The 13,220-nt window shown below is 52.0% G+C and overlaps 1 protein-coding gene across 6 annotated transcripts in view; it reads right to left on the reverse strand.

Moving 5' to 3' along the window:
• LOC126581803 (aquaporin AQPAn.G) overlaps positions 1-13,220 on the reverse strand; it is a 34,570-nt gene that overhangs the window by 14,178 nt on the left and 7,172 nt on the right. For 4 of the 6 annotated variants that reach the window (XM_050245694.1, XM_050245697.1, XM_050245696.1 and 1 more), the window contains exon 3: positions 3,038-3,231. In XM_050245694.1, coding sequence (XP_050101651.1) covers positions 3,038-3,231 — 194 coding nt within the window. Of the gene's footprint in view, positions 1-3,037; positions 3,232-4,109; positions 4,828-13,220 lie in introns of those variants that run through there. The other 2 variants (XM_050245693.1, XM_050245698.1) reach the window with 1 other exon arrangement.

A 13,220-nucleotide genomic window follows, 5' to 3' on the forward strand; every position in this document is an offset into this window, starting at 1 on the left:
TGTGCCGTGGTTTGTTATCAGCAACACTGTTGTCACAAGCAGATGAACAAGCTGCTCTACATTTGCATACAGATTTAGCTAGTGGCGACGTGGTGGGTCCACTCGTTTTAAATTAGATCCAAACACACACTTCTCTGGTCGACTTCGTGAGGCCCGATGGCCCATTGAAGGTGAGCATGGTAACAACTTATTGGGCTGGAGAATTAGCGCAACCACCGGCTGGCTGGTTGGCTGGCTAGGAATAGGTCATGTTTGATACTCGGCGTTAGTGTCAATATTTAAGAGACTCATCTACTTCGACCTGACCATGGCAATAGCTCGGTGGTGCTGCCGGAGACACTTACTCTCGGTGCTACTACCAATATTTACCAGCACACCACAGGGCGGCAGCAGTAATAGACGCAGCCATACCTTTCGGCCATGTTTTGTTGTTGGTTTTTGTTGGTCCCGATAGAAAGCGAAACCGACAATAGCTGGCCTGTCTCAGGACTCTGACCTGGACTAATGACGTCGGTGGCGGTGCGAGTTATCTTTTTAATTATCGCAAACAAACATACGCAGCCTCCGAAATGTCGGTTCGCCGTCGTCCGTCGAGCTGGTATGTGCGTCCCTGAACTCTCCGAGAGTCGCCTAGTCTTGGCGGAGTAATTAAACCGTAAATCGTCATCTCTGTCGCGTTAGGCAGCTCCTCGTAGATGCTACCAGACGGTGGCGGTGATGATGATGATGATGATAAGGGCAAATACACTGTTCTAGCACACTTCCCGAGCCACTGCACCGAATTAGGCATGACGACAATATCACCGGCAAAAAGAAGGCTATCTCGCGTGGTCGCGTTACACTAAAGCAACACCACTATCTGATACTAGTGTTCTTATCGCTTCGTTACTCGCTTTTCTCGGTTTTACAATGTCCACTTATGGCTCGGGCGCACTCGCCACTTCAGGAGAAGATTTATTGATCACCGAGTGTACCAGTTCCCTCACACTGGCGAGCCACTGGCAGCCCTTTAACTTTAATTGTTGTGTGCTGATCGGTCGCATCGTGGCGCCATTAATGAATCGCGACAAGTGTCGAGTGCAGCCACCACCGTTGGGGCACGATTTTTAATTAAATTGTTACAGTTCGTGCTGTCACAGTGTTGACCCCTCTCCGGGCTTGTCATTTTGCTGAAGTGCCACGTGCCACGTTTTTAGTGCCACGTCCTTGCCGTAGCCTCGTGTGCACTAACAGCAACTTCTCTATGTCCACGCCATTTACTGACGTCATTTAGCGAAAATTCCTAGGTCCTGAAGCTGCTGCGAGCCACATCGCTGGGAATGTAATGACTTTTCGCAATTTTCTCAGCTCCACTCAACGGCTGGGCGCGATTGTGGCGACCGGTTGCAACCCTTACGAGGACCAACCCTTACCTTCACCTTCATGCGCGAGCTTCAGCTCTGGACTGGCGCTAGTGGCTACTATCGGGCTGGTGTGCTACTAAAGTCAAGCGCATCGAAAGCGGCAGCGGCAGCAGCAGCATTAGGAGTTGATTGAGGCGGGATGCAATCTCATCCACGCCACGCTCCACTCCACCTTCCAGGTCAGAGGGCACCGATTCCGATTCTAATCTCCATTAATAGCTACGGCTTATTGTTTTGTAATGATTATGATCCGCACGGTATTCGCGGACCACAAACACGCCGCGCATGATTGAAACATAAACATTAAATCGTTAGACGGTGAGCAGTACGAGCTGGCAGACCATCGCCATCATCATGATCGCCATAGCCTCAGGCCGGGCCTTCTAGCGAGGGCTTTGCGAGGCTCCGTTCTAAACAGCATTCCAGCCCGAGGCCCCTGGGATGCGACCTTTGCCGGTGCTTAGTGCGATCTCTCTTGGACGACCATTCTAGTGTTCTAGTTCGACTGTAACGCACCACTATCATCGGAACGCATCTCTACCGGACAAGGAGTGTAATTGGACCAATATGGCAGACAATGGCCTGTCGCGGTTCGAATGTCGGTGTCGAGTGTTACTGGATCACCTCTTATGACTTATGTGTTCGTTACCGATCGAGAGACTGTTCAACACGAGTTCAAGTGCGCCAAGCCTCGATCGACCACAAGGAAAGCACTTTATCAACTATCGAGAGACTCAAATGTGGCGTGCTCGCTATGCGTCAGCGCGAAAGGTGTTCGTGTGGCGCGCGCGACATAAGCACGCGCACGGCGTACGAACATGAGCATGAGATTTGATTGAAGTGCCCTGTCGCTCCCCAGCATCGGCCCCCCGGGTCTGGGCCATCATCGTCTGCGAAGCGGTGATTGCCGATCGGCGCGAAGCGAACAGCAGAACAGCATCACCGTAATGACCATGCCCTAGGGCATCTAGGGACGGAACCGGGTCCCCACCTCAACTAGATCCGTTCCACAAGATCGACACGCGATTCACAAGATCGCCAGTGCTCACCGCTGCTGCTGCTGCTGCTGCTGCTGTGTCCTTCCTTCCAATTTTACCTCTCACCAACACGGTCCACACGGTGACCACGACGGGGTGTGCGAAGTGAATAAACGAAGCAAAAAAAAAAAATAAAACAGCCCGTCTTAAATTATCTAAATCTTCAAAGGACACCCCTCCGCTACTGCAGGACAGGCGGGAGCTGGTCATTGGGTCATTGGGGTGGTCTCCAAATTCGATGAATCACACAGAAGCTCGCGCCGCGCAAACCACGACCACGGCCACGCTTCTGGCTGGATTCATTCACAAATCGGCCGACACCGACCAGAAGCCGCTTGGAGGGGATCTTGGATCCCCTTCCTCCCGCTGCCCACCGAACGGCACTTATCCGTTATCGCTACCGAGGTCACGAGCAGGCACCCCATGCAAGGCAACCGGTTCACGGAGCCCGAGGGCAGGCAGGCAGGCAAGAGGGTTGGCAAGAAGTGGACAAACTGGTCCGTAAATCAAACGTCACGAGATGCGACGATAGCAGGGGTCAGAAAGACAGATCAAGGGAGAGAGAGAGAGAGTGCAAGAAAGGGGCCCGCTGCTTACCTGTGCCAGTGTGGCGACCACCAGGCCGAAGGTGAACGCAATCTGCGTCAGCGTGGGACTGTAGTCGTTCCAGCCGGTCGTGCTACCGATGCCGATCGCCACCAGAAAGAAGGTGCCGAGAAACTCGGCCACCAGCATGCGCCATATGTTGCGGTTTTCGGTGATATCCGAGACGCCGACGATCTGTTTCACTCCTGGAACCGATTGAGAACCCGGGAGGAAGGGAGAAGAAAGAGAAGAAGAATGCTCATTAGTGGCTGGAAGTTTAAAGGATGGTTTCGTGCGAGCTGCTAGGGGATGTGTGCTACTCTAGAAACTACTGTCTGGGTTTACTACAGCACCACCGTTCTTACACGAATGTGAACAAAATCGCTATCAATCGCATGCAGTGTGAGGATGGTTTACATCTCAAATCAGATTTCATTTCCATTTTTCCCCAAAAAATCAACTTTCACGAATACGAAACCGTTTTTTTTTAAAATATTTTTGCTAGACAAACAGCAACGTCACTATGTGGAATGTGGCCATTCCTGTCGGTCTCCTGTGGAGCCATTATCCTCGCTGAACCACTAACCTACTCCCATCAACGTGCAGACACACAATGGGGGGGGGGGGGGGGAGGCTTTCCATTCAGCACACAACAGAAAAGTGGAAACATAAATAGAAACCGAAGCTCTAGGGCACAGAGCTGCATTGGTGGCTCTGCTTTGCGATGCAACCCACATCGCGACGATGACGACAACAACGGAATGGGATGACCGGGGGTGAGAATACCAGAACCTGTCATAGAGCTGTGTTCCGTGGAGTTTTATTCCTTTTTTCGAGGTTTTGAGGACCGGAAACCGATGCACAACCACACAGAGGGGGCGGGGGAAGGTGCTGAGGAAGGTATAGGACTGCGGGAGAAAGAGGTGCGTGACCCAGTGCCCTGCTGCTGTTGCTGCTGCTGCTGCTGCAACCAAAATACCTGCTTCCTGTTCACCCGCCTTCATAATACGCACATGAAAGTTCACCGCCAACATTTACGGTCCGGCCGGTGCCCACGGGCCTTCCGACTCCTTGGCTACACTACCTTCTTTCAGATCAAACTGCCCGAGAATCGGTATCATCGCTCTACCGGATGCTGCTGCTTGGCGTGACGAGGGTTTTGGAGTGAGACACGCACTGACCCAACGCGAACACGCCACACGAATCACAAATTCACTTCCTGGCGCTCTCGCGAGGTTCCAGAACCGAACGCCGATCCACCCCCGATGGCGTCTGCTGGCGGAATGAGGTACCACGGAACGCACAAAAACAAACAGAGCCACGTACCGGGACCAATCGCTACTATCACCGAAGGCACTGATATCGATCAAACTTTCCAACGGCGAACGGGAACCTTTAACGAGGCAAGGTTCTAACGAGGTTCCTGTGTCCCGGGGAGCGGGGTCATGGATAAATTGGAGCTGATAGTAAATCACCGAGAGAGAGAGAGGATCGAGCCCTGCGATAGCTAATGGTTTTGCCGCTACTTGGAGGGGATCCTTTTTTGGGCGACTTTAATGCCACATTAACTGTCTTGGCGAATGGCGATGACTTCCTGGCACGCCACCAACACGCAACACGTTTCCCTTCGCCACGTTCCCTTGCCGTTCCGTTCCTGGTGCTTTAAAACGGGATTCACTCTCGCTATCGGTTGTGGTTTAATCGATTTTTGGCGGGGTGGTTGGTCGATTTCGCGTCTTGGAATCACTCGCAAATGCTTCGCTCTAGCGCTCTAGCTAGCTAGCTCTAACGGACCGTTTCGGTGGAAGGAAAGTTGTCGACTGGCAGCAGCAGAGCCCTCGGTCTCCATCAGAAGGCAAAACACAATCGTGTGCCAAGTGCACGTACGCGCTCACATGAGACACCAGAGCAGCAGAAGGCAGCAAGCAGAGGGGGGGGGGGGGGGGTGGTTGCAAATCACAAACTTCCCTTCTCTTTTTCACCCTACACCGCACGCCGATCACCGGCGACGATCGACGCCACGACTGGCAAACGACGATTGTAGGTGAGGTCTTGCCACTCCCCCTCGAGATGCTGGCAGAGAAGTGCGAATAGTCGCGTGATGTCTCGAGACATCGAGCATGGAATGCATCTCTGGGGCGAGAGAGAAAGACATCTTGCATCCGAGTATTTTCCTGGAGGATCACTCCCAGTAAGATGAAGATACGGGACGCAGTACGGACACGGCGCCATGTTCATGTTCTAGGCCATCAACAAACTCTTTTGCTCGTCATCATTCCGTCACCGTGGACAGTGCCACTTCCTGTAGCTGTAGCGTTCCCCTTTGCAAACAACACGCACGTCCCGATCGTTATCGGGTAACATAACAGTGACATCCATTTAGTGGAGAGCTAATTGCGAACCTGAGGTGCGACCCACTGTGGGACAAGAGAACTGCTTTCGAAATACTTCCCCAAGACAATCAATCGCTCGGTCTGTTGTGGTTTCGGTGTCAACTCCAAATTCCCGCCGAAAAACTCATCAACAACGGAGTTCGCTGCGGCGCTTGTGATGGTTTCCATCGTGCGTGCTCTGGAGTACACGCTCCCGTGCCAGAGGGGGGCGCAAGGCTCGATTGAAGAAGCAACAACAACTCGAGCAACACGCGACCAACGGCGCTTATCGTTCAGTGAGGGCCAGGGAGATGAAGGTGCATCACCGGGTAAGAACATCGCGAGGGAGGAAACGACGTGTAGAACGTGTTTCTGGCCACGGTGCTGCTGTACAATCAGGCACACGTCGCTATCGTCGCTCATCGTCACTCGTCGATGAGGCACTTCAGCACCGGATTCCAGATAAGAACGAGGGCAAATCGAGACAAATCGAGACAAAACAAAGCAACAATCCTGCTGCTCCTCAAGTCAGCTTCTACTAGTGCTAATTCAGGGCTATTGAAGGCTTTTAAACACCGTGCAAATTGCTCAAACAGTCGAAGTTGATCGAATTGTAAACACTGCAGCAGCTGGATCTTTTGCAACCACAGAACGTAGGCCTCGATCGTCCGGCTGACCTGCACACAGTCATGGCTATAGAAAGAGTGCTGGCGCATCGATCGACTTGTAAGGACATGCTGCAGGAGGTCACGATCATAGACACGTTTTCGCGCCAAACGCGCCGCATGTGGAGCGAGAAATTCGAAATCCGAGGCCGATCCAAGTTGAAGGCGCGTTGGTTGCTTGTGCTTTGTTTTGAATTATTCATCCACTTTCTCGATCTGCAAACTGCAATGGCCAATGGTGCCCCCTCTCACCATCCCATCTATAGCGCTCGATGCGTCCATCTCTGCATCTCGCGGAGCACGCCATGGCGGCTAGGTATGCGGAACGGGTGCATCGCCGACGGAACGGGTGCATCATGGAGCGGGAACTTGCACATAATAAATGTGTGTTGTTATAATTAAAAGAGAAATTGTGCCTGAGCCTGCAGGCTAAGTCGCAGATGTGCCGGAAGATTGGCCATTATGTGCACTCAAACACAATGGCACCAATTTGCTGCTCACGCTCAACGCCTGCAACGGAATGGAGATTGCGGATGCTGCTTTCAAGCTCCCAGGTCCAGGAGCGCCCGCGTACTGCCTGATTGACGGCGACTTGTCTTGCCTCTGCATTCAACACTAGCATCGTCATCATCATCATCATCATCATCGCTAGCGCCAGCGCTACCGTTCGAATGCTGGGTTGTTGGAGCATGGAGAAGAAAACATAAAGAAATGTCTTCGAGGCACACAATGGCATGAAGCTTTGGCATTAGGGAAGCGCTTGCACCGCGGGAGCACCGGGGGGGTTGGTTTGTAAAACAATATCGCATGCCGCAAATCAATTCGCTCGCATCGCGATGACGCGAGGCCTCCCCCCACCGGGGCGGGAATATCAACAAACTCCGTAACGGAAGGTCTTGTCTTTTCTCTTTCCTCTCTGGGGGTGAGGGCCAAGAGGCCGTGCCCCCCGGGAACTAACAGCCTGGTTCGCAATGGTTGGCTCAAATTAGCGTAATAGAGTATCTTGGGTGGCGTGCGGTGGTCGCGTATTGCCGTTAAGGTCGTCGACAGGGAGGCAGCCAGGCAAGGGTGAACCAGAGTTTGTTCGTAAGAACGGGCACAACGAGATGATAAGGTTGTGGAGCAACAATGTTGTAAAACTTTAAAGTGTCTTTGACTTGAACCCTCAAATAGACGTTCAATTTATTTTATTTCTGAACCCACAGCACATAGACGTTCAATTCGCGAAGTAGAAGCAAAAGAATCGAAAGAAAATAAAAGACTAAATCCATGAATAAAAGTCCGATATTCGTGGAGGAGCGCACTAACGAACAGTTTTGCGATCGGCAATCACAAACGGATGGATAAAATGAGCGTCTATGGCGCTTTAAATTCAAACTGAAGTGAATTTAATAGACTCACTCATGCTGAATTGACTTGAAAACATTTACATCAATCTCAAGAAAGGTCGAACGTGAACTTATCAATCCATCTCGAGTGCGATGGAAGCAAACAAACAAACGCCGTGCCGCTGATACCGGAATGAACAGAAGAGAGCATCGGCACGCCGACGACAAATTCAATGTCAAGGAATCCAACCCAGCGCCGGATGGGGACGACGAAGAGAGGGTTCACCACCTGCTGCCGGCGACTGACGGCCACGGTTACGGCTATGGCCGTGGATTGGCCAACCCCCGGGTGGATCTTCCGTGTCGTGACAGTTGAGTTTATTGCTTCATTCAAGACGAGACCCTCGCCTCGGTACCAGTTGGTGTGAACGCTTGTCTGCGTGCTTGGCCGCCGTGTGGTCTTGCGTCCACGTTGTGGGCTGGGAATGCACAACGAATGCATTAACGGCGCTTTGCGGGGAACGATTGAACGCCTCGAGTACCGTAAGCAATTTGCATCTAAAGTCTGAGTAGCATTATGGCGCGCTGGACCTTCCACTGTTTGTATGATTGATTATCGGGATAGTTAATGCTGTGATGCTTTGCTGGATTTGTGTAGCCGCGATCGTGCAGTTACTAGGCATCGTTTGCAATGGTCTTACAATTATTAATCAAATATAAAGCTCTAAATGCGATGATTGGCCTTTGATCCACGATACACGATCAAATCCAAGTGCTAATAGAGTAGTTTTAGGTGCAAACTACCTTAAACGACTTAAAAACTCAATCATAATTGAGTGACAAGCGTTGTTGCTGCCGTATGTCGCAGCTGACCTAGCAACTAGTAGCTATGAAATTGAATTTCAATGTTTTAAACCCCTCTGCATAGCCTTGACAAGAGCACAGCGATGAGTTAACCAATTCCTAAGCTAATGCTGGCCCGCTACTTCCTCATTACATCTCGCTAGATCCGATGGTCGATCACGCGTCATCACTGACTAGTGACTAGTGACGCGATAATTGCGCTGGTCCTTGACTTGACCACGCTGTTAGTGATTTTTTGGAGGCTCCACGTTGGCTAAATCGAGTTCGATCCGCGTGACATTAGCACCCCACGCTATGCTGACCATCGGCAACGGAAACGGACCGTCCCGATGTCGGTCGATAGTTTTACGAGGCAGCAGCTGAAGGATGATGCTGCCGATCTTGCACCGTCATGCGCCGATAGCAACTTAATTAATTACCTGACCCAACGGAACACTTAACCTGCATTTAATGCTTCCTGGCCGCTGTGGCGTGCCGGAGCCTCACCGGGAACCGGTCAGCCCTGCCCTGCTCGGCCCAACACCAAATTTACACCACGCGAAGCAGCATCCAGCGCTTTCGTTCGCGCGCTTCGCGACCTCCCGAATCCGCGATGAGAAGCGTCCGATAAGCGCGGCTTCACGCCAAATTAGCAACCCTAGACAGCACCCTAGTGGCCGCCCCTCAGGCCAAATACGGTGAGGGCGACTACCTGCGGAAGTTGGCCGCAACTAGCCGCAGCAATCTGATCAACCAGAGCTCGATCGTTGCGGATCACGCCAAGGCTAACCGCACAGCGCCGGAGATCGCGAATCATCATCGATCGTCATCGATCGCACCGAACACTCGAAGTGCAGTAGCTGCTAATTAGGATCCTGCACACAGTGCACAGTCCTCAATGTCACGCCCATTCGACGCCCCATGAGATGAGCGCAGACGAGACGAAGAAAGGCTGCTTCGGTTTGAAGGACTACCGGCACGCCGGTGGATCGCGCTTGATTTATCGTTCGTGATCTTGTTTGATGGTCCCCAACCCCCCCGGTTGTTGAAGTGTTTACCTCCCAGACCGGCTGCTCCACCCTCGAGTTGAGCTCTTGCTTCTCGGTATTTGGTTTTCGGAACCACAGCTTGGCACAATCGCCATTTTTAGCAGCTGACAGATTATTACCACGAAGAGGTGCAAGAGGTGCGGAAACACAAGGTCAAGACGCAATCGTTGGCCAGATCTTGGCACCAGGCACTAACCAGCTCTCAGATGTTTTTGGGAGCACCGAATTGGCAGTCATTGGGTGCTCCGTCATAGAGACTTGTAGGCCATTCCGGTCACACTTTCCGTACAAGAAAGCGAAAAGACGAATGAAATGGGATAGCGGCATGCCCAGCAGTAGGTAGATGCGTTGGAGCTGATTTATCGATCCCATCAGCCAGACAAACAGACAGACTCGACGGACTCGCTGTTGATGTAGATGATTCACTGAATTGCTGGTAAGATTGATGGAATGGTGGAAACAATCGCCGCATCTCGGCCGTGGCTTCTGAATTGTTGACATCGCCGGAGAACGCCAATCTGTCTGATCGGAGCACCTTCCTCTATCGCTGACCTCGTGCGAGTGACCGACTGACCACTGCGCAACGATCATCGTCCATCGGAGTCACGTGACTCCGTATGTCGACTTTCGTTAAAAGGATATCGCCAACAACACACAAGGTCACACCGGAGCCCCCCCACGATCCACCTTCCCCTCCCGGTGATGATCTAGATCGCATCTCCGATCGCGGTTCGCGACGATCAGCACGCTCAGCAGAGGCACCAAGGCATAGAGAGAGAGACACGATGGATGTTACGTAGTTACGAGATTAGGTGTGCGCGCGGAATGGAGGCAAAACCTGATCCTGCCTCTGCTCCATCTACTCCTCTGCCACTGCCACGACGATGCCAATAATTATAGATCTTTGCCTTCGCGACTGGTTGACGACCTTTTGCCAGCATCTCGACGTCGCTGGCGTCGTCGTCGTCGTCGCGAGGTACGCGAAATGGCCTGTCGCGGGGGTGGCCACCCGCCAGCCAGCCAGCCAGACGATTTCATGGTCCAAGTTCAGGTGCGTAGCTGCCGGAGAAGTGCGCGCGCACGCTCACACTAATTAGCAGTTTGTTCGAGTGCAATCCCCGCGTTTAAGTGCAATTTCATTGTTTCGCACTCGGCAATTTGGTGTTGGTTTGGTGGCAAAAAGATTGGCCACATCGCGAGCATGGTGCCAGGATGGCATTACCTGGATCAGAGAGAGGGGGAATTGTTCGATCCAAGCAGGTGACTGAACGACCGATAAGTGGCCAGGAGCCGGGCACTCTTTCACTAATTAACCGTCACATCACTCGCGTCGCTTGCCGGATCGTATCGTGCTAATGGTTCCTATAGTAACCCCGCTCGTTGCCCAGCTGGATGGCGGATAACCGGTACACTTTATCACTGCCACCGGAGGCGGCAACGCGCGTCATTATAATTGTAGATGCTGTTGGCGCATCTATAGGCCTCTGTTATGAGGCGTAGTATGTGGCCGGGAGCATCTCTAAAGGGCAGGACTCCTGGTCGTGCCTGGTTGGTTAATTGTTTCCAATGGTTGTTGATGACACGAAGGTGCTAGAACTTGCAATAAAAAGTAACTTATTCACTCACGTATCGCCAGCAAATCCTCTGGAACAGGTTCTGTGTCCATCTCGACGCTCTCTCGGTGTGTCGGTGTAAAATTAGAACTCTTCGGTTCAGCCTTTTTCTTTAACAGAAGCTCCAGCAGCAGCACACTGACCTTCGACACTCGCGCGGCGACTTGTGCGCGAGCACAAACAACGAACCGCCAATGGTTACTGCGTTCGTAAGTGAAGCGCCATATGTCGAAGCGTAAAAAGCATTTCACGATCGATTTGCCACTACGGCCACGGACAGGCGGACGATTGGCCAACCCGTTGGCGTCGGTGCGTTGCCATGGATACCAAATGGCAACTGGCCGTCGAGTGTTACACATTTCATTCTCATCATTAGGTGCGAAATAATCTTATTAAAGGCGGCCGTCAGCGATCGTGCAACATGCGTACACTACATCGCACCCAGATCCATCGCATTTCGGATGGCAATAAAAACAAAACCAAAAACCCACATTCACATCCGTCGGTGGATCTGGCCACGTTTCTGTGATGTAATGCAGCGCCGTCTGTGTATATGATTGGCTTTCGAACGGATGGATGGATGGAGAGAAAGAGAGAGAGATGGATGGGATGGTTCAATTATTTGCCCAAAACAAGCAAATGCAAAATACCGAACCATACCGAGCAATCTGGCAGTTAAAATGGAATGGCGGAAAGGCCTGGCCGGCACCGAAGGTGAAAAGAACCAGCACTCGAACACACCCGGAGCCCCGGTCGAATTGGCAAAAACAACATCGCACCGAATCCCCCAACCCACCAAACTACTTGAAGGCCTGTCCACAACGATGATGATGATGATCGGGCGAGCGAGCGTCCGCGCGCATGCAGACGTCACACCGGCAGCAACCCGTGGCCGGAGTAGCGACCGCACTTGAAGAAAGTCATTTTGTCCATTTTTGGGCTCCATTTCAAAAGCCTTCATCCTCTCTCTCTCTCTCTCTACCTCTTCATCACCTCACCGCGATGATTAACTTATTTCATGCTGGCCAAAAAGGCGGATTAACCACTCCATTCCGATTGAGGCGATCGTACGTTCTCGGTGCGCGTGTATGAAGGCGTTATGGCAAGAAATCATTTTTCCTTGAGCGAACTCCAACTACCAAGAGATGCGTCGGAGTGTGTGTCAAGATCAAGTGATATCGAGATGGGCGATCGCAGCGCGAAGGGTACATACAGCTGTTCAAGATCGATCGATCGATTGCTCGTACACGGTCGACGTGGTGAAAGGTGAAATGACGCAAATCCGAGGTGACATCCCGCGAGACCAAAGTCAACATCGTTCTCACAACGACGGAACAACTCCTAGAGATCCACCGGAGTGGCTTTTTGTGTGAAAATTCATGAGAAAAGTGTAACGAAACCATCGCAAGAGGCTCGTGGGTGGATCAACGATCACCTTCACCGCGTGAAACGCGCTTCCTTTTTCGTACAGCAGATCTTCTCCGGTGATTTGTAAACCTTTACCTTCCCTTACTGTAAGCTACGGCCGCTTAGTCATCAGTCCAGTCGTCCAGTGGCCGGCCTTTCATGCGCTTTGCTCACTACTCGCGAGTTCGAATGGTGCTTCCCCACCTTCCCCAAATAACAATAAAAAATGGAAGAAGATCTACCTTCTTCTCGACTGGAGAAGGCGCAAGCGATAAAAAAGAGAACCGGCTGGCTGGCCGGTGAGGACTTGTTTATGTTTTCCTCCCTCTTTGTGCGTCTCCGTGTATTTTGGGGGGACCGGCAGCCGTCGCGACCGTCGTACGCCGAACGCCGCACGAGCTCTGCTCACGTGTAGGTCAAGGTCGCTTACCCTCGGGCCCCTTCTGCATCCCTCGCTTCGCTGCTTTGCGGCACATCGAGAGTAGCATCTTCACCGCATAGCATCGTATCGGCGGTTTTTCAATGGACGAAATCGACATTCGCATGTCTCTAATATCTTCCTTCCGGCTTAGAAAGCCTTAGGCGCCATTTTATGGCTCTCTATCTCGCCGACGAGCATCAACTTCCGCTCCCGATTTCGATTTCGGACAGGGCAGAGGGAGGGTCGCTAGCGATAAGATCTGATTGCAACGTGAATCAGATCAGATTAGGCGAGCCGAGAGGGGACTACGTTCGATGAGCAAATTAATGAAGGCCTGGGATTATATTGGTTTTACGCGGTAGCTTAAAGGGTTTCGATTGAATTTTATGTCCCCCGCTTATCGTGCGAATGAATGAATCCGGTCGTTGGGCATTTGAATCACTGTCACAACCGAAATGCGCAATGGCCACTTACAGCTCCGAGTAGGCCGTGAGAAT

Source organism: Anopheles aquasalis, chromosome 2 (genome assembly GCF_943734665.1).
Source record: "Anopheles aquasalis chromosome 2, idAnoAquaMG_Q_19, whole genome shotgun sequence".
In the NCBI taxonomy this organism is placed as follows: domain Eukaryota; kingdom Metazoa; phylum Arthropoda; class Insecta; order Diptera; family Culicidae; genus Anopheles; species Anopheles aquasalis.